Source organism: Dioscorea cayenensis, unplaced genomic scaffold, assembly GCF_009730915.1.
Source record: "Dioscorea cayenensis subsp. rotundata cultivar TDr96_F1 unplaced genomic scaffold, TDr96_F1_v2_PseudoChromosome.rev07_lg8_w22 25.fasta BLBR01000419.1, whole genome shotgun sequence".
Classification (NCBI taxonomy): domain Eukaryota; kingdom Viridiplantae; phylum Streptophyta; class Magnoliopsida; order Dioscoreales; family Dioscoreaceae; genus Dioscorea; species Dioscorea cayenensis.
This window is the reverse complement of record NW_024086810.1, coordinates 21864-43409: the sequence shown is the minus strand read 5'-3', so window position 1 is coordinate 43409 and position 21546 is coordinate 21864. Positions and strand designations below refer to the sequence as shown.

At 31.3% G+C, this 21546-nt stretch overlaps 2 protein-coding genes and 1 non-coding gene across 6 annotated transcripts; all 3 read right to left on the bottom strand.

Moving 5' to 3' along the window:
* Positions 1-500: 500 nt before the first annotated feature.
* On the bottom strand, positions 501-4267 carry LOC120254329 (xylulose kinase 2-like). Its single transcript, XM_039262450.1, is given in 6 exon segments — positions 501-1375; positions 1800-1864; positions 2655-2743; positions 2818-2904; positions 2906-3470; positions 4130-4267. Coding segments are annotated over 6 exon segments (942 nt in total). The 5' UTR covers positions 4186-4267; the 3' UTR covers positions 501-1295.
* A 456-nt stretch (positions 4268-4723) lies between these two features.
* LOC120254331 lies at positions 4724-11499 on the bottom strand. Of its 4 annotated transcripts, none has more exons than XM_039262451.1 (10): positions 11263-11498; positions 11003-11140; positions 10834-10913; positions 9180-9265; positions 7151-7218; positions 6575-6715; positions 6007-6048; positions 5366-5505; positions 4965-5064; positions 4724-4875 (listed from the first exon to the last, which is right to left on the bottom strand). In XM_039262451.1, exons 4-10 carry the CDS (start codon positions 9254-9256, stop codon positions 4862-4864), a joined length of 582 nt encoding a protein of 193 aa, XP_039118385.1. In that variant the 5' UTR covers positions 9257-9265; positions 10834-10913; positions 11003-11140; positions 11263-11498; the 3' UTR covers positions 4724-4861. The 4 variants fall into 4 exon arrangements, with proteins under 4 accessions (XP_039118385.1, XP_039118386.1, XP_039118388.1 ...); XM_039262452.1 differs by having other exon boundaries at positions 11003-11127; XM_039262454.1 differs by lacking the exon at positions 6007-6048 and having other exon boundaries at positions 11263-11499.
* Positions 11500-21375: 9876 nt separating this feature from the next.
* On the bottom strand, positions 21376-21447 carry TRNAQ-CUG. Its single transcript has one exon. It is a non-coding gene; the product is annotated as a tRNA-Gln (tRNA).
* Positions 21448-21546: the final 99 nt, after the last annotated feature.

Genomic DNA, 21546 nt, shown 5'->3' with positions numbered 1-21546 from the left:
TAACCTAGATCTAATATGACAAAACTTATTAACAACGCAAAAGACAAACAAATGAAAAAAAAAATTTCATACTCTTCACTTCCATAATTTTTGCTGTCATATTTTCTTATCACTTTTCCCTTCATCCAAATATACACAATTATTAAAAATTAAATAAATAAAGGAAGCCATTCAACTAAACAAAATAGGAAAAAAAAATTCTAGTTATCTGCACCATAAAGCTTATGCTTTTGGCAAATCCATACAGCATAAATAAGATACCCGTGCATCAAGACAAGGTAAGCACACACAAAAAAAAGGTTGGGTACAGACTATTTTTTTTAAATATTACAAACTTTTTTTTCATTTACGCAGGCCGCACATATAAAAACAACAATGCCCAAATTGCGCAGGCCGCACATATAAAAACAAAGAGGCCCAGGAATTACTTTAAATATTTTAAAAATTATATAATGTAGGGCCTAATAAAAAATAATACAATTTTCATTTCAATCAGTCCATTTTTGACAAATGCAACAAGCGCAACATTAGTGTAATGTAGCCTAAACATTATAATTGTTGCAAACTCTTCCTAATAAATATAATTGTTCTCATCCATTGACAATATTGCATGAGTTTGTTTTAATTATTATTAAGCATGATCGTTATAATGAAATTCAACATTCTCATTGTTGTAAAAAAAAACATTGTAAAAAATATACTAATTTCTTTAAATTATTAAAAATGAGAATAAACGGATAAAAATAAATGTAAAGAAGTATAAGTGGGCAAAGAGAAACATCTTAAAACCAATATTGGGCTAGCTCAATGGATAAGGTTTTCACGCTCATACATGAGGTTAGTTCAAATCTCACCCAACGCATGGTGAGTAAAGGTTCACCATGTACGACTTATAGGGGTCCCTTATGCATAGGATGCCATAGAGTCCCAGCCGGGTGTTTAATTCTCGATTGTGCGCACACCCTTGATTGTTGCAGTATTTGGAGGGACTAAAATAAAAAATATATTATTTTTTATTTTAAAAATCAAATGGGCTCCGCATTATATGTTTTGTTTTAAAAAAAATATTTAAAAAAATACCTGGACCCGTTTTGTTTTTAAAAAACCACGTAGATGCGCACCCCGTGCAATTTGGTCATTGTTGCGTGGGGTGCACATTTCAGTAAATATAAAATTTTCCAAGATTTCAAACAAAAATAGCCATAGCGACATAGAATGAAATTCAGTTCTGCAAGCGAAAAAAGCCAAATAAAAAATCACAACAATGATAACATTCATTATTACAGAGTTCTTAATCATATAACATACCTTGTCATGAACTCCAAAAATAATTTGTACGCCTTTTCATTCAGGTCTTGCAGTGACAACTCCAGCTCTTGGTCCATTCAAGAACATGAGACAAAAAATATATTATCATCAACATCATTCTTCCACTAAAACAACTAGTCAAATCAGGAAATACAAATATGAAAACAACACTTGTAGTCATGTAGATCATGGTTGCCAAAATCGCTATTTTAACTAGGATAGTTAAGGGCTCTATAAAATCAGATCATAAGATCATATCATTTAATGATCTAATGATCTATTCAAAGCTAACATCCAAAAGGCAGCTCTTAGGACATCACTCATTTTAATCTTAAGAATGCCAAGAAATATGCAGCAATAAAGGTTTGAATATGCGTTAAAATGAAAGCTTAAAAGGCTGAATATGAACACCAAACAAAAGAAAATACAGCAGAGTAAAACAAAGGAGCTGCAGATTATGTAGATAAGATTTATTGACACTGATTACCAACCTGCCAAGCTATTTGGATTGTCTCCAGACCAGTGGATAACCAAGCAGCTGCTCTTAAATTGAAACCTGTCAGCATGGATGCCACAGAAAGTTATTATTCTCATAATTAGTAATAAAATAAATAAATAAATCCCCTTGTTGAAAGACGCTAGTTCTACACATCAAAGACATGTGCATGATGTTACATAATTACCTGCATAGTGTCCTAGTATAGAGAAAAACAAATGGTGAAAGTAACAAAAGTTAGGGAAGGAGGGGAAATGCAAAAGGTACCATTGTGACCGCCTATATCAACTTTAAAAACTGCCTTTTAAAAATAGGGGAACATAACTGAATAAGTAAAGATCAAATGTTTCATAGGCGTAGATAAGAAAACATAGTTTTTCCAGAAGTGTATTAGTTACACAGTTTTTCATGTTCATGCAAAAATCCCTAGAGTTTTCTAGGTCTTTTATAAAGAATTTTCTATTTTTGTTTCCAACTTAAATAGAAGTTAGGTTTTCTGTTTCATAGTTTGAATAGGATTTATTCAATATATGATAATCCATTAACTATGTTAATCTAAAAATTTAAATCCTAAAGTCCGCTAACTTTTGTCCTTTTTAAGCTTATAGGCAACATTTCAAGGTGCTCAATAACTAAATATGACAGTAATTTAAATAGTATGAGATGCGAATCAATGAGAATTATCTAGTTGAAACTAATTAAAGTTTGACACTCGTAAATCAGAACACAATAAATTCAAAATTAAGAAATAAGAAGCAATATATAATCATGAACAAACAAAAAAATTAAGTGAAATTGACATAGCTCATTACATCTGAAGCAGTGTGCTCAACAGACAATTCCAACTTACTTGTCCACAAAATATGGAGCTATTGGACCAGCAACTGTGTGAGATGGTGCCAATTTCCCAAGCTTCTCCTCTAAACCCGGAGCAGTAACCTACAAAAGCTTACAATGAGAAAAATCTAGAAGCTAAAAACATCAAAGCTCAGGTTGAGTCTAAAAAGGCAAACCTCCAAAACAACTTTAGACCAAATACGCTCCTTAATATCTATCAAATTCATGCCTGCTGCATCAGTCTCATCGATACTAGCATAACCCTCCAATTAGAAGAGAAGCCATGAAGGAACTGACAAGAGAGATCCTCTCAGTGTTATGATAAATTTCTTCCTGTGTTTGAAATAGCTTCCGAATTTGGGGCCCTGTGAATCTCTCATATGCACGGGATCCAGTAAGCTTTGATAATTCCAGTGCACCCCCCACAGCTTCCTCAATTTCTCGGCATTGCACAGTAGTACTGCTGTCCATCCATATAGGTGACTCCTTTGTAGAGAAAGCGTCAGCAAGCTGTGACACTAAAGGCACTTTCGCGTTTAAAGAGGCTAAGATAGCATTGCTACCCTTCCTCCAGTAAACACTTCCATGTTGTTGTCCACTACCTGAAATAGCAGCAACCCTTCCAAAGTCCACTTTAGACTTCAACTTTTCTAGCAAAAGGTCCAAAGCCTCCACCCACATCAGGGTTGGGGAAACTATTCTGCTATTATCTGAAGAATCTCTATAGACACCATCCTTGGTCTTGTAGTGTGGCAGTTCAGAATCAAAGTTGATTTGCTCTGAAGCGACGATCGAAAGGTTGGCATCTAAGATGGTTGCCTTCAATGACCTGTTAACAAACAAAAGCACATTCAACCAATTGTTGGTGTTCTGAGGAAAAAAAACATAAAAGCAAACAATAGCATATAGACCTTCCAGAGTTTATCAGACCACAAAATTTTGTTAGCAAAAGAAGAAGACACAGCGCTCACCTTCCATGACAAAAAAAGATCAGAGAGATCCATTGGGAATGCCAATGAATCCTCATCTTAAGGAAAGATTCTCCAACTGGAATTTTGAGTATTTCATCATAAACAAACAGACTACCTATACTAAAGCACATTACTTGAATTTCAAACTATTTCTTCTCTGATGATTCCATCAAAGGTTGCTACCAAACCAGAAGGCAAAAAAAAAAACCCTTTTTTGGTGAAGGATTCTATTACTACTAAAACTATATCAAACTACAAAAAGGTTAGCAACTGTTCTAGCAACTGTTCAATTGCGTTGCTAACATCCAAACAAACAATATATTTGCATAAATTAGACCATAACTAGAAAGAAAAACAAGAACTTGAAAGCATGATGGCATTCTTCACAGTATAAACTAGCATAATACTCCAAAAACACATGAAAAATTTATTCAAAATCACACGACCACAGAATACAATGTATGACTATCAAAAGATTAAAAATCACAGAATTGAAGGAAGAGATAGAGATACTCACTGAGTGGAGCTATCAAGGCCAAGAAAGAGAGCATCATCAGGAAGAGCGTAAGCCATGAGAAAGAGAATTTGGATGGATTGAGGAAGAGAATTGGGAAGGAGTTTGAAGGAGAAACAAGGATTTGTAGGGTTTAAAGCATTGAATTAGGGAAAATCAGGTGAGACAATGGATAAGATTGTTGTGAAGATCGGATAGGCATTGCTTTCGTTGAGAAAGCAACTCAAGACCTCCCGCTTACTAAACGGGTGCTCTAACCAACTGAGCTACGAAAGCTGTTGTTGTACTTTAAAACGGTTACTAAAATAACATTATTTACCTGACTTTTAAGCAAAACTTGAATTTTTGTATAACCATTGAAATAAATATCATGAAAAATATGATTATCGAGACGAATACATTCAAGCCTCAAAATTTCTGACAAAAACATAGATGGAAAATTCAATTGTAATATAATACCAATTTAATGCTACACTGAGATCTTGTTAGTCTTTATCATTGAAAGATCAAAAAGCTTTGAATCAATACAGAAAATCTATATTCATGAAAGGCTACAACTGCAAATGACACTGGTATTGAATGATCATCATTCAGTAGTATATTTCCATACTCTGCTTTTGTCATGCAACAAAGCTCCAAGCACGGCGCATTATGCTGTCATTAATGTATGGCCGGAGATCCCACATGAGGCAGTAGCTTTCCAACTCTGATGAAGTTGTTTTGAGATCAAGAGATTTAACAATATTTTCCTACACCATTATCGACGAAAAGAAGAAGATGATGTGTTTTAGCATAAGAGTGATGCAAGTCTAGAAGTGATAGATTTAGTTCATTTTACCTGCATAGCATAATCTAGCTTCAGCATTTGGTAAATCACCATCATGATCGTGGCATATAAAATTGAACTGTCTTGTAAATGAGATCGGTTCAGTTTCTTCCTGTATGACGGAAAAGAAAAGAAAATTGAAGTTAATGCAAATGATTGACATTACAAAAAGGAAATTTTTTCTAATGTCTTCTCTTTCATTTGCTAAAAAATTCCATATTCTTTGTGAAACCAAACACCTGAAAATACTTCTCTACTTTTCATATCTAGCGCTATGGACAATTTTAGAATCGAAATATAGCTTCTCTACTTTCATGAGTGAACATTTAAATGGTCAGCATAATAAAAAAGGACATTGAGAGCTTGAGACCAACAGGAAATAAAAAGTGAATAATGGCAAATGCTGCTCAAACCTCTTCAAAAGAAAGCACATCCTGCTTTACCCCATTCCCTGAACTTTCATCCAAGAAATGTGAAATACTTTCATCAGCCATACGCATAACACGAATGGCATCTTCCGCGACGCAGTCAAGTTCATCAAGCAGAATTTTGGCTGAAGCATAAAATCCGAAGACACTTGAGAATCAAATGTGACTCACTAATATCCATAATATATATATATATATAATTATAAGATAGCCAAAAGGAAATATTTTCAACTAGTTTGTGTTTGTTGAATAACACCGGTATCCATTTTCATTAAAACCTTCTGGAGACTATCTATTTATTCAGAATCATGCATGTGGGTTGATCAATGTTCCTGAAAGCTAGATTCCCTGGATAGATATTTTCGCTGAACTGGCATATTAGACCTTAAATTTTCGATAGTGAAGAAAGTGCGCCCAGTGAGTGCATAAAAAGTGTCATACCACAGGACCAGGCTGGCTTGATGACACACATTGTCAGAGGTAAACAAAAGCATCAGTGATAATAAAATCCTCAAACTGGGTGAGAAAAATATCAGGAAAGATAAGCTCCTCAATTGGGCGTAGATGCATTCAAAAGACATGGATTAACATGCAATTGTTGATTTGAAAGGAAAGATCAGTCTCACCTTTTTCTACATGGTTCTGAAGTCCTTGTTTGCAAGAATGTACTTCCATATACATGTCCATATGAATAAAGGAAAGAGAATATTTAGGCGATGGTGCCCAAAAGAATAGAAACACAACAAATACTGGCCACATTACAAAAATTTAAAGAACAAGATACAGGCTAAAATAAAATTTAAAAAAAGATCCTATATTGAATGGTCAAGGATTAAACATAAATCAGTAACAAAAAATTCATCAAAATATTCAAAACATTCAAAACATTCAGACTCAAATTTTCCACACCAACAAGGCATTGGATGAAGAATGTTTTCTATTGTTATCCTACAAATCCATACTTTCTTATCACATCAAGTTTCTAAATTTTGCGAGTTGAGAAGCCAGCAAACCATCATCACATAATAATTATACATAGTATTTTACTGGGCTGATCAACAAATGTGACATGAAGGGGGACATATGAAAAAATAGGTTTTCCAAGTGCTGAACATGCAACTTTTCATGTGTAGATAAATAAAACAATGTAGCATTCTAAAGATGGACAATTAAATGATGAAAAGATTAACTTACACTTGCTTATACTTTGCACATCAAGGGGAATATTTTTGCAACCAGCTTCAATATACGCCTTCATTCTGTCAGTTTGATTAACTTTAGTTATGCTATTGACTAACTTAGAAGTTTCAATGAAAGAAGGCCTTCTCAACATCTCTGCCAAGAAAGAAAAGTTGATGGCATCAAATATCTCATTCTGAATGAAAACTAATGAAATATAATTTTCCAGACCTTACATGCTATATTCAACAAAGCAATGCAAGCTTACCACAAGATCCTATAACTTTCAATAATCACAAATAACTGCTCCATGATAAACAAGTTGAATGTAGGGCATGCCTAAAAAGTTTCAAAAACCACCCCAAGGAGAGGCCTGAATGAACATAAAAAGCATATGTGCACTCTCGAAAACAGTCTTGGGAAAGCAATTTAGATGTATCATCCTCCTCAATTAGGCTTTTATAGAACATTGGTGGATATGAAAGTTCAGTAACACTAAATATTTGCTACTAAAACCTTTTTAGGAAGTTATTTTTTTCTTGAAAACTTATAGCCATACCATAAAAATATAAATGAAAATAAAACAGTTACCTAGCTGCTGATGAAATTCACTAAGGAAACGATGACCTACATTGGCCAACTCCTCCAACTGTGCAGTTCTACCGGAGATTTTCATCCATGATTCAAAGAAGGCAAGAAAAGAATTTCAACACTTAGCCAAAATTAAGGAATTAAAAGAAAATGGTATTTAGTGATGTCAGCTCGTTAAATTATCATAATAAGAACAAAAGTGGGAAACAATTCCAATCTGCAAAGTAATATGAAGCAAACAGAAGATCATCGATTTAAGAAATGCATGTCCACCACTAGATATCCTAATAACAAGCATAAGAAATTCTTGGTCCTGGCCAAACATGGCATTCATCAGATAGTATTGTAGGAGGAAAAATTCAAAGAAAACATAAATGCAGTTGATGTGTAGAGGAAAGCTGATTAGAAAGGGCTGCCAGTAACTATATATATTATTTAACCAAGATGGATAATTTGTCAATGACAAGCACAATGGCAATATATTGACAAGGTTTCCAGTTTACAGGTTGGTGGAAAAAGAGATGAATATACTTGATGAGTTTTTTTTTTCAATCAAGATCTTAAATCTCAAACCAAGGGGGTACACCAACAAATTGCACATAGAAAATGTATGGCAAAAAAGCAACCATCAAGGATTTGAATTTAAAAACTGTTTGATTTCCTATATGAATAGATTGTGAGTTTTAAAAATGCAAAAGACAAACAAATGGAAAAGAAGCAATTTTCATACTCTTCACTTCCACAATTGTTGCTGTCATATTTTCTTATCATTTTTCCCTTCATCCAAACATACACAATTATTATAAATTAAATAAATAATGGAAGCCATTCAACTGAACAAAATAGGCAAAAAATAAATAAATAAATTCTAGTCATCTACACCTTAAAGCTTATGCTTTTAGCAAATCCATACAGCATAAATAAGAAACCCATGCATCAAGAAAAGGTAAGCACACACAAAAAAAAGGTTGGGTACAGGCTATTTTTTTGAAATATTACAAACTTTTTATCATTTACGGAAATGTGCACCCTGTGCAACAATGACCAAATTGCGCAGGGTGCACATTTAAAAACAAAGCATGCCCAAGAATTATTTTAAATATTTAAAAACATATAATGTAGGGCCCAATTGATTTTTTAAAATAAAAAATAATACATTTTTCATTTCAGTCAGTCCATATTATTTTTTTTTTTTTTAACAAATGCAACAAGTGCAACATTAGTGTAATGTAGCCTAAACATTATAATTGTTGTAGACTCTTTACAATATATAGATCTATTGACAATATTGCATGAGCTTGTTTTAATTATTATTAAGCATGATCGTTATAATGAAATTCAACATTCTCATTGTTGTAAAAAATAACATTGTAAAAAATATACTAATTACTCTTAAAATATTGAAAAATGAGAATAAATGGATAAAAATAAACGTAAAGAAGTATAAGTGGGCAAAGAGAAACATCTTAAAACTAACATTGGGCTAGCTCAATGGATAAAGTCTTCGCGCTCATGCATGAGGTTAGTTTAAATTCCACCCAACGCATGGTGAGTAAAGGTTCACCATGTACGAGTGGTAGGGGTCCCTTTATGCATAGGGTGTCATAGAGTCACAACCGGATGTTCAATTCTCGATTGTGTGCACGTCCTTGATTGTTGCTCTTGTCGCATTTGTAATAAAAAGAAATCTTCAAAAAGTATTTGGAGGGACTAAAATGAAAAATATATTATTTTTTATTTTAAAAATCAATTGGGCTCCGCATTATATGTTTTGTTTTCAAAAATATATTTTAAAAAAATCCCGGCCCATTTTGTTTTTAAAAAACCACGTAGATGCGCACCCCGCGCAATTTGGTCATTGTTGCGTGGGAATGCACATTTCAGTAAATATAAAATTTTCCAAGATTTCAAACAAAAATAGCCACAACAACATAAAATGAAATTCAGTTCTACATGCGAAAAAAGCCAAATAAAAAAGCACAACGATGATAACATTCACTATTGCAGAGTTCTTAATCATATAACATACCTTGTCATGAACTCCAAAAATAACTTGTATGCCTTTTCATTCAGGTCTTGCAGTGACAACTCCAGCTCTTGGTCCATTCAAAGAACCTGAGACAAAAAAAAATATTATCATCAACATTATTCTTCCACTAAAACAACTAGTCAAACCAGGAAATACAAATATGAAAACAACACATGTAGTCATGTAGATCATGGTTGCCAAAATCGCTATTTTAACTAGGATAGTTAAGGGCTCTATATAATCAGATCATACGATCGGGTCGTAAAATCGTAAAATCATAAAATTTTAACTCTCCTAAAAAAATTAATATAAATCTATACATATATATTTATAGATTACACACATTGTATATATCGATATACATTTACGTGTTTGGAGGGACAATTAATCATTCCTAACAAAGCAAAGCCATCAGCTAAAGATGCACACATTGAAAGCTGTAGAAATATTATTTAAATTCAAGTGATCCTCCACTCAAGAAGTGCTTTAGAAGTTTAGAACTAAGCGTCCATCACAACAGGGCTTTCAGCAAAACGTTTTCCATAGGAAAATATATTCAAACCACTCCAAGAAATCTCCCAATCCAGAATTATATTCTGCATCCACTGGTCAATGAGAATCTGTTGAGGTATCATTTTCCAGTTTGTAGTTCCACCAAAAAAACTTTCACATAAATCTGCCAACCAAAACCTGAGTTATTTACTACAAGCCAGTATCTCTAAGCAGTTTGGCAATTATTCATAAGAAGATAACACAAGATCAAATCAGCTACTTCCAGAAGTGCGGTCACATGATCTGCATATCGCCATAGTTTGCTTAGAATGGCTGGATTTTTTTCACATGGAATTTCCAGACAGAGCACTATAAAAAATTTAAATTACCACATCTTTCTGGACATAATCATGTTAAAAAAAAAAAAAGGAATCACAATCAATGAGATAAAATCATTCCATAAGAAAACTAAATCATAATTTGTGGTAGACCAATAGCAAGGAGAAGAAACACTCAATAGGATGAATTTCAATTTCGCTATTGCAGGTAAAATTATCAAAGAAAATAAATTTTTAATTGGTTTGAACAATAATGAAACAAGATGGTATACAAAAATCCTGCATTTGTATTTTGTAAATTTGAATATAAACCTCTCAGCAAGCAAAACATGTATATTTGAACTTATAGAAATCCGCTCAACATGAATATTTGAAACCTAAAGATTGAACACAGTGCATTATGACTTATAGAAGTACATGTCTATATCTATGTAATTAGATCATTGGTTTTTAAAGTAATAGCAAATATTATTAATGTGCCAAGAAAGTTCTTTTATCTATTATAGAAAAGTATTCAACGTGCCAAGAACATATATGTTATTAGTATAATTTATGAATACATATTCTTAACAATGAATTGAAACAAGAAAATTTAATTATGTTTGAACTTGTTTTACTTGGAATATTTTCCAAATGACATGTGTATATCTTATGCTACATATTAACAAAACAACATCAAAATAGCCCTTTCAAGATATAAAACAATGCCTTCCTGAGCCATTTCAAAATCTGAAGAACAATGCCTTCTGGAAAATCACTTGACTTTGTTGTGAACTTCTTCATACAGCAGAAAACACAATGAATAATCAATTAATCAAACTTACAACTAGTCTTGTTCTTTCTTTGAGAAATTTCGTCAAGCACCTTGTGTGCAAGGTTGTCAATCCACAAACTAAAGCTAGAACTAAAGAAGAAGAAGAAGAAGAGGAAGAAATCAATAGAATTGTAATCAAACATAACTATTCAATTAAAACATTATTTATGAATAAATACCTGTATAGATTAGGGCAATAGGATGAGATTAAACTTTGAAGGAGACAGCCAGAGGCTTAGATAAGGTTTTATCTTGATAAGAACTTGATGATCATTGCCATCCAAATGCCTTGAAATTCTCTATTCTGTTTGAAAGTGCTGATAAAAAAATCATAATAGCTACACTTTTGAGAAGAATTGCAATAGCAAAAACATAACTTTTCAATTTTAAAGCAAACAAAAAATCAATTCATACTCTTATGAGAAGCAATAGCACATACCAGTAACTATGAAAACACAAAGATCACAACTACTCTCCGGAACTCATCGGAGTCCTGCGAGGAGATTCTCAAGGAAGGCGCCGAAAAGGTTGGCGGTGGAGATGACCGGAGTGAAATATAAGCGCGCTGAGAATGGATTTGGGCAGCGATGGATAGGTCTATGAGAACACCACGGCGATCTAGGGTTCCGGCGCCGGGAATGGGTTGCCGATGAGCGCGGGTGAGTATAAAACCTCAACACTATTCATAATATAATATAATTAATTATATTATATTATATTATATTTATTAAATAATTAATTATTACTATTTAATTTTATAAATGTAAAAGTTACTAGATATTTTAAAATCTAGTGTTTAGTTTGCAAACTTTTAAAATTCCATGTAACTTGAAATATATTATTAGAAGCACCTAATAATGTGTATTTTTTAAAATACAGCCGTCGAAGCACTTAACTTCTTATTCCGCCAACCCTGAGCAGCCTTCATCGAAGCACTCAACTTTTCCTTCCGCAGTCACATTAGTATCTGCAGCCGCCTTCAATTTCTCCCTTAAACCTAAGCAACTGCAAATTGCCATCACCGTCAACTCCTCCCTTGGACCTTGAGCAGCCGCCATCAACACTCAATTTCATAAGCTATGGCATCAACATTGTAGATGTTGATGCCAAGATTCTAATGGCCGTTGCCTACCCGGATGAAGCTCTTTCAATTTTTTTTTTTTAAAATAAAAGTTAACTTTGTATGGTCATGGTCATGAGAATGTTTTGGGGTCAGATTTAACTTTAAATTTTATTAATGCCGTGAGAGAATTTAATGAAATTTTGCTTTTTTTATGAGTATCTTTCCATGCTTATATAATTAAATTAATAAAAAAAAATACTATACATAATAATTAATATTTATAACAAATTAAAATAATAGCAATAATTTAGGAATTAATTTCATAAAATTAATAGTAAATTGATCAATTTAATAATTGTAATAATAAAAATAATATCAATTAATTTAAATTTAAATAAGAAAATAAAAAATTCATGTGTTAAAAATAAAGCATTATTGCGAGAAGTATAATATATTTAAAAAAATATAACAATAATTTAGAAATTAATTTAATTAAAAATTTAATGCTTATGTTGATTAATATAATAATTACATTCAATAAAATAATCGATATTGATATTAAAAATAAAAGCAAACACAAAAGATTGTAAGTTTTGGGGTAATCTAACCATGGGTGCCCACATCTTTTAATACATCAAACCAAACACCTGGATTTATAATACAGATTTACAAATCCCTCTAAACAAACACAAAAATTTGCAATACAGTATTTTCAGTTACATCCAACCAAACAGGGACGGAACCAAGAGGGGGCTAGCAGGGCTTCAAACCCTCACAGAGCCCGTGAGGTTTTTGTTTTTGGTTTTCGGAAAAACATAGAAGTTATAGAACCATGCAAACCAGCCCCCCCTTCGGCCATGCCAGCCCTGCCAGCAGCCTCTCATCCACCTCGATAATCACTACATAGATACTAAAGACCATGAGGAAGAACTTTTGTATTCAACTCGACCTCAGAAAACATTTGTACAAGTCGGGATAATTCATGGAAGATGAGATGTTCAAAGGACCAGCCCAAGTTTGAAACTATGCTTTTATAATTTACGTAAACTTCGATGAATCGAAATGAAATTGGTGCATTGAGAGCATGAGTCAATTGCATTCTGGTTAAACCAAACCAACTAATATTACCTCGAACTAATGTGCATCCATTTGATGATCTCATCCCGGCCGTTCATTGGAAAAACTAATTTTTGACTCTTAAGGTTGCCTCGAACTTAAACCAATTATTTTGATGAAATTAATCTCAGCCGTTCATTCTTTCCTTCTCAAAACTAACCAACATTCAAACATTTGAAAGGTCGGGTTTTTACTCCTTTAATCAAAAATCTATTTCCGTGTTTCAAAAATATTCAAAAATTCCAGCTTTTGTACTTCTTCAACTCGGGTACGCTTCTACATCGCATCCTCTCTACTTTTCGGGTTTTCACTTTGAGTATGTATATTTTTAGTATTTATTTATTTTTTTAATTATTGGATCATACAATCAATGATCAAGTATTACTTCTTATTGAAAATGAGAGAATAAATGTATTAAATTTATGGGTGAAATAAATATAACATGAATGATAAATTTCATTTTTTATAAATATGCCTACAATGTGTTTGATTAAATGCCTTGATGAGTTAAAAAATGTTGAAAATATCAAATATCAAATATTAACATGTATCATAATGTATATATGTATAAGTAAATAATGTTTAGTGTTGAGAGGGCATTTTCGGTGATGAATATTGTGAAAACCCGACTGCAGACAACAAAATGGGAGACGAGTGGATGAACGATAGCATGATTGTCAATATTGAGAAAGAGGTTTTTGCAACTATTGACAATGAGGCGATTCTACAATGTTTTCAAAAAATGCAAACTCGTCAGATTCGGTCACTCCTCTGAGTAGCATGCGTCGCACAGATGGCAATTCTAGCTCTAGTGTGCATAGATAAATGTTTTATGTTTTTTTGTGATTATTTTAATTAAATGTCACAATATCGCACTATTTTGTTTTGAATACAATTTATGTTGATCGAAAATAACATTTTGCCCTCCCCCCACATCATAAATCCCGGGTTCGTCCAAATCAAAACATTAGATTTTGCATACAATACTTTCAAATCTATGAATTTCTAGTTACATTGTAAATGAAAATCCAATGCATTTACAATTACATCCAACCAAACACACCCTTAAAGGGAAATGACGTACGCACTATTTTAGAGGTGGTTTTATTATTAAATATTTTATATTTTATTTTGGCTTAAGATTTTAAATTTAAGCTTATAATTTTTAAAATTTTAATTTTTTTAAATTTGATTACTGCTATCAATCATATTATTTAGAGGACCAATATTATTTAGAAGACCAATCTCTATGGACGTCTATAGATAAGAAATTTATGAATGTTCATTACCAACCATTGGATCTCGATCTAATGGCTAACGTTGATGAACGGTAGTAATACTGTAATATAAACAGTAATTACTATTTGAAACAATATAATAAACAATGATATTGTTCATCAATGTCAGTCGTTGGATCATGATCCAACGGCTGATAATTGGACATCCATAGATTTCTTATATATAGATGTCTATAGGGGATGTAAATTCTATTATTTATAGTAATAAGTTTTTGTGTTTTATAATTTTATTACTAGAGTTACATATGACTCTGTATATTTTTAGTGGTATTGGCATGTATCAAAGCAGTTATTTATAATTTTATTACTTTTTTATTATTAAAATTTACAATGAAATAGGTGGAAAATATTGTGAATTACTTTTAAAAGATTATGATTTATTGGGAAGATAGGAGGAACATAGTACAACAAATTATAAAAATAAAATAAAATATTACTTTTAAATGCAAGAAATTTCAATAAGAAGATATTTGATTATATTCAATATTTTGTAAAGAGATAAATTTATGAAATTTCTAAATTCGAGTTAAATTTGTTAATGTTATTTTAAGTCTAGATTTGAAATATTTTTATTAATTTAATTTTTTTATGTTAATTTTACATGACTAGAAAAATGGTCAGTGATTTATTTGTTTCTGACACTCTAATATGTTTCAAAAAAACCAATGATATATTTACATACTAGAGTCAACATTTGAGAAAAACATCCCTAACCATGGTATTATAATGTAGTACTTCTATATAATAACATTTTAGTTTTTTTTCAATTACGACTCCTCTAATCAAAATATAGCAATTTTTTAATAAATATTTTCAACTACTAACTCAGAATTTCCTTTTTTTTAAAAAATCAAATAAATTATACAATTTATTTATTTATTTTAATATAACCTCATTTGTTATGTGAGAATACCTCAATCATGTCTTATTTTAAACCACATATTTCAAAATAAAACATGTACCATACTTTTGCAAAAATTTAAAAAAATCACAATTTTATTCAAAATATCCTTTCCCACAATTAACCAAAAAAAATCCACCAATATTATTTTTAAATCATCAATAATTTTATTTTATTAAGATAATGTTATTTTTACAAAGTATACTTCATAAATATAAAATAATCATTGTTTTTCCTCAAGATGTACAAAATTATACCCTGATACTATATTATATTACTCCCTCGTGTTTTTTTTACTTGTCCCATTTTAGAAGTTTTTTTGGTGTTTTTTACTTGTCTATTTTAAAAATTTATAAAGCATTAAATATTGTTTCTTAAAATTTATCCATTGTATTTAATGTATTTTTATAACTTCGAATAAATCATATTCAACTACACATAATATTAAATCATGTTTTAAATAAGGGTTATCTTGAAAAAGTTAATATAATTTTTTATAAATTTTAAATTACCAACTAGATTTTGTTAAAATGACACAAGTAAGAAGGACCGGAGAAAGTATTATTTTTATCATTCCCTTCTATGTAGAATCTATACTGGCACTTGATGAACTCTTGTACAAGAGCTTGTAAGCCACAATAACTCTATAACGACTTTATCCATAGCCAACTTCCTAATGATTCCTTCAAACTTCAAACTTGGCTAAGATGGAGTGTATAGAGATGCATAATAGAAAATTAGAAATAGAGAAAATATATATATTATATTTGCTGTATTTGTTATTTGATTTTTTTTTTTTTGTGGCTAAAATTAAAAATGAAAAGACATGTGTTATCCATGATTTCCTTCCAAATTTTTTGCATTGAAATCCTACAATGATTACAAAACAATTAGTAAACAAACACATGAGAATATATTACCGTTAGGATACTAATAAAATGTTAAAAATAACAAAATTAAAGTATCTTACGGAGATTATTAGATGTAACTAGATTGGAGGGCAAAGATTATAACATAAGAAATAGATAAGAAGAATATGAAAAATAAAGAAGAAAAAAGGCATAGGAGAAAAGAAAGGGTATGCGGCCGCTTATGCTCATTGTAAAATTATGGTTATAATATGAATCGCGATGTAAACACATAAAAATCTATCAATATTAGTATTCTAATAAATTTTTTAAAATAACAAAATTAAACTATCTTACCAAGATTATTAGATGTTACTGGATTGGAAGACAAAGATCACAATATAAAAAATACTCCCTTTGTTCCTTTTTAGTTGTCACATTTAACTAATTCACACCATTAAGAAAAATTGGTTAAAATTGATTGATTGCCTATATTTTATAAAAAAAAAAATCCATTACTTTCCAAAATTACCTTTATTTAAAACCCCACTAGTGGAGAATATAATTTAATTCTTAGTTGATTTTGTTTTATTGAAAATTGTACAAGTACATTAAATTAAAAGGTAAATTTAGAAAAAAAAATTATTTAATGCTGCACAAAGTTTCTAATGTGACAAGTAAAAAAAGGAACACAAAAGAGCTCCAAAACGTGACAACTTAAAATGAACGGAGAAAGTAGATAAGAAAATCATGAAATATAAAAAAAAAAGAAGAAAAAAGACATAGAAAAAAAGAAAAGGCATGCGGCCTCCTAGGCTCATTGTAGAATTAGGGTTATAATATGAATTGTGGTGCACTCACTTCCCTTTTATGGCTTTTTATATGAAGATATTGTTAGGGTGGTTTAGCACGGTATGCAATAATAAATTTATAGATTGTTATAAAAATATAAACCCTAATGTAATAAATATTCACTCATCCATTAACAAATAAGATATTTAATCTTCTTTCTAAAAGAATCAAAATTTATTCCAAATATACTTCCCCATTAACAAAAAAGAAACTATTTTCAAATGTTATTTTTGCAAACTAAATCATGTAAATAACTAATAATCATCATTTTTCCGTCAAGGTGTACAAGATATTGCCCTGATACCTTATTATACTACTACTATCTTCACTATCCTCCTCTACCTGCATAGGATTTATCCTTGCACTTGATAAACACTTGTATAAGAGCTTGTAAACCATGATTGCTTTGCAATAACCTTATTCATATCCGACTCCCGTAGAATTTTTCAAAACAATATACCTAGTTGCATAAAGAGATTGTTGGCAATAGATAGAGACAAAGAAGTAAAATATTATATTTGATTTTTTTTTTCTCACTTTTCAAATTCGGGATTAACAACTTTTTTTAGAAAGAAAATTTATGTTGCACTTGATTTTTTGTGATATTTTTAATATTAAAGATGGCAACTATGCAAAGTTTCATAATAATCATTAAATAAACTAAAAAAGATATTAAACTCATATTTATAATAAAACATTAAAATCATAAAACATTTGACATGAAACTAGATTGGAGGAGAAGATTATCACAGATTAATATTAATGTATGACAATGCCTAGTTTCTGAACATATAGGAAATAGACTTGGTAAAATGGTGAGCATGAATTCGTCATCATCTTCATTAATCTTTTTCCATTGATCCAAATCTATATTAAAACAAAAGACTTTGAGACGTAAAAATTTGAACTAAAGAGAGATAAGTTTACATGTTGCATAAGAGTGTTAGCTTTAAATAGAGGAAAATTGTTAACGGCTAGTTTTTAAAAAACTCTAACATTTAGTTTTTCAAAAACTCCAAGGGCTAGTTTTTTTAAAAAAACTCTAATGGCTAATTTCATTTTTACAAAATTAAAAATTTCTATGGAAAAATTCATGTGCACATCCAAACAACATTCTGTAGGAATTTTTCTTATAGTAAATTCCACATGAATCAATTTTGAATCCTATGAAATAAAATTCTGCGAAAAAATTTACTATACATTCAAACAGAATGAATGACATGATTGTAAACTGCATTTATTGCTGACATTGAAATTAAAGTTTTGATATGAATTGCTAAATATCTGTATCAACCTTTATTTAAACCAAAGTCTATAAGGTATACAATTATGAAATTATAAAATCAAATTTTTTTATAAGAATATAAAAACTGATTTTGTAAATATTTACTTGTCATTTGGTAGTTTATGTACAAAAAAAATATTGTTGAAATTTTATTTTTATTTTTTTAAATAATATAAAATTGAAGGTTATATAATTATTTTGATATTTATGTTTTTCCTTATTTTTTAACCATGTGTCCAATGCTAATGTAGGAACACTTCCCTTGACAAAGGGAAAAAAATCATCTATTATCTATAAAGTCATGCAAAACAAACATAAACTACATACTACACCAGAGTAACTGGATCTAAACATCTTTGTGTCAGTGAGATGGTAGCAAATTATAATCTCTCTTAGATGATCGAGATGTGCAAATCATTATAAACATCTCTCTCTCAATTAGAACTATTCAGTCAAAAGTGCATATCGTGCAGTAGACATGGGCATTGGCCGGTTAACCGGGCCCTAGTCAGTTTATGGCCGACCCATAATCGGCTCGGTATACAATAGTGACCCGTCGAGCAGGGTTGACCTGGCAAACCATGCGGGTCACAGGCCACCCAAAGGTGACCTGACCTAGCTTGGCAAGCCTCACAACCCGCCGGGTACGGGCCCGGCCCGCCCCGCCCAATCGGCGGTTATTTAAAACTTAAAATATTATTATTATTTTTTAAATAAAAGTAAAATTAGCTTTGAGTGTAGCTTGCAGGATTTGAACGTGAACCTATTGCAAAGCCCTCCAACACTATAACTGATCACCCTACTACTTTTTGTTTAGTTGCTATTAAAAACAATTGAATAAAAAGAAACCTCAAACCATATTTTTTTAAAAATTAATTTAAAAAATCATAAAATTCATAATAATTTCAATAAATAAAAATTTGAAACAAATTAAAATAACTTAAACAAATTGTGAAGGGCTGACCCTTAATTTGTTTTATTATTGAATTAAACTATTTATATATTTTCTTGGGTGTGACTTAAATTGCTTATATATTTTCTTGAGTGTGGTAGAAATGAGAGTTCATATAATTCTTTTTAGTTTATATCGAAATTACCACTTAACTACTTATTTGTCACTATTGATATTTACCTAAGACTTAGTTTCACTCTCAAACTCTCAAAGACTATTATTTTTATGTTCATGTTGTTAGTGAAAAAAAAGTCACTAGTTTTAGGACTTCTTATCTTTACTTTTGTTATCGAATTTAAACACACTTCTAATCATTTATGCAAATTTGCATTTCAATTTTAAGGGTGATAATTGGAAACTTGATATGTTCAGTATGTTTTCACTTAATACTAAATATCTACTCACATTATATTGCAAGTGTAAGACACACAAAAATATTTTGTGTAACTAATTAAATAAAATATAGTATAAGTTATCATTATCTTGTCATTATTCAACAACATCGTCTTAATGAAGTAGGTGTCATTAAATCAAACAACTATCTATCTATCTATATATATATATATATTCACCATTATTCCCTAAGATATGTTAGTGCATTTGGTAAAAAGATTTTTGAATGGTAGCAGAGGTCAATGACTCAATACCCATGTGAAGCATTGAATTTTTTTGAAAATTGAAAAAAAAACCTAACTCATCGGGTTAACCTGTTCAACCAGGCGGGTTGAGTGACCCGCGGGGTCACGGGTTGAGAACAACTCAACCTGTAACTGGGCCCGCTACAATGCGGGCATGTTACAGGTTGATGGCCCGGCTTGTGGGGTCAGTTGACTGGATGTGTTTGGCCAGGTAGAGGAAAACCTCACCCCGTGCCCCCTCTACCATGCAGCACTAAATCTACAACTGAGTTATCCACATTCATCTTCCTAAGCTTGGAAAGAACTTTGGCATCTGAAGGTTACATTGAATGTGAAAGTCTTCCTTTGGAAAGCTTGCCATAACATCCTTCCAATGAGAGCCACTCTTTTTAAATGCCCATTGTTTGTCTCCAAGCTAAAGAGTTAGTCTTGCATGTGTTGGTAGAGTGCATGTTTGCTCAGAGAACTTAGTCTATTTCTGCTCTTCCACTTATGAACCATGCACACTCCAACTTTAAAGACTAGTGGGGCTTTTACTCAACTTGCTTATCACCAATGGAAAAGCCCAAGTTGCAACTATCCTATGGAGCGTTGGGAACAATAGAAACTCCCTCTTGTGGTCTCACAAACATACTTCACCTTCTTCTCTCATCCGTCATGTAGACAATGTTTACAGATCAGTGACAACACATTCATAATCCTCATTCTTCCCTTCCACCTACTCTGGTTTCCTAAAGTTTGTTCGCTAGTCCGCACCCCCAAAAGGCCACCTAAAATGCAATATCGATGCAACTATTGATGGAAGACACTCCCATGCCTCGTTTAGTGCTATTATCAGGAATGAGACTGCTTGTTTCATAGCAACGTAACAACTCATGGATCTTTCCCATTCATTCCGGTCTCATAACTAGTAGAAACCCTGGTCTGTAGAGCAACTCTCTAATGGTTACTCAACCATAGTTCTGATGATCTGGTGATAGAAACTGACTCGTTGAACTTAGTCAAGAGGATGTCTAATAATGTTTTTCCACTAGGCTCCATCCTTACTATAATCTTAACTAACTGCACAACCCTCCTCTCTTCCTTTAAAGATATCAATATCTAGTTGTAAAAAGGTCTGCTATGTAGTAGCTTGCATCACAGACCTAGTGAAGATCTGTTAATTAAGTTTCTTAAAAAAAAAAATTAAACAAAAAATTTTAAATTTTCGCCTTATTATAATATTAAAAGATCAAATTAAAACATACTTGTGCTTTTTACCTTTTTTTCATAGATTTATATTCTTTGTGATTTTTCCCATGCATTTTTAAATGATTGTTATAATATTATAAAAGTTGATAGAAATTTTTAGATAGTCAATTGTTGGTGCATTTTACAAAGTCAAAAACCTTTATTGACAACTAAGACTAAGAGTGCATAGGCTGGATGATTAATTCTTCGACATATATGTACATCCATGTATTGTATGTAGTTATTGAACTTATTTCATACATGTACATCTCTTTAACATAGTAAATAAAAATAATAATAAAAATAATCATAAAATATTTATTAAATAAAGAATTAGTAAAAAATATAAAAAAGAGAAAACCATACTTTAGGTCCCACCGAGATTTGAACTCGGGTTACTGGATTCAGAGTCCAATGTCCTGACCACTAGACCATGGGACCAATTGATGGCATAATTTGTTACTAAAATTTTTTTATTGTTAATTTATAGTCTCTTTTCTTTTTGTTCCCTCGCGCTCTTTTTTTTTCCCACCCAACATA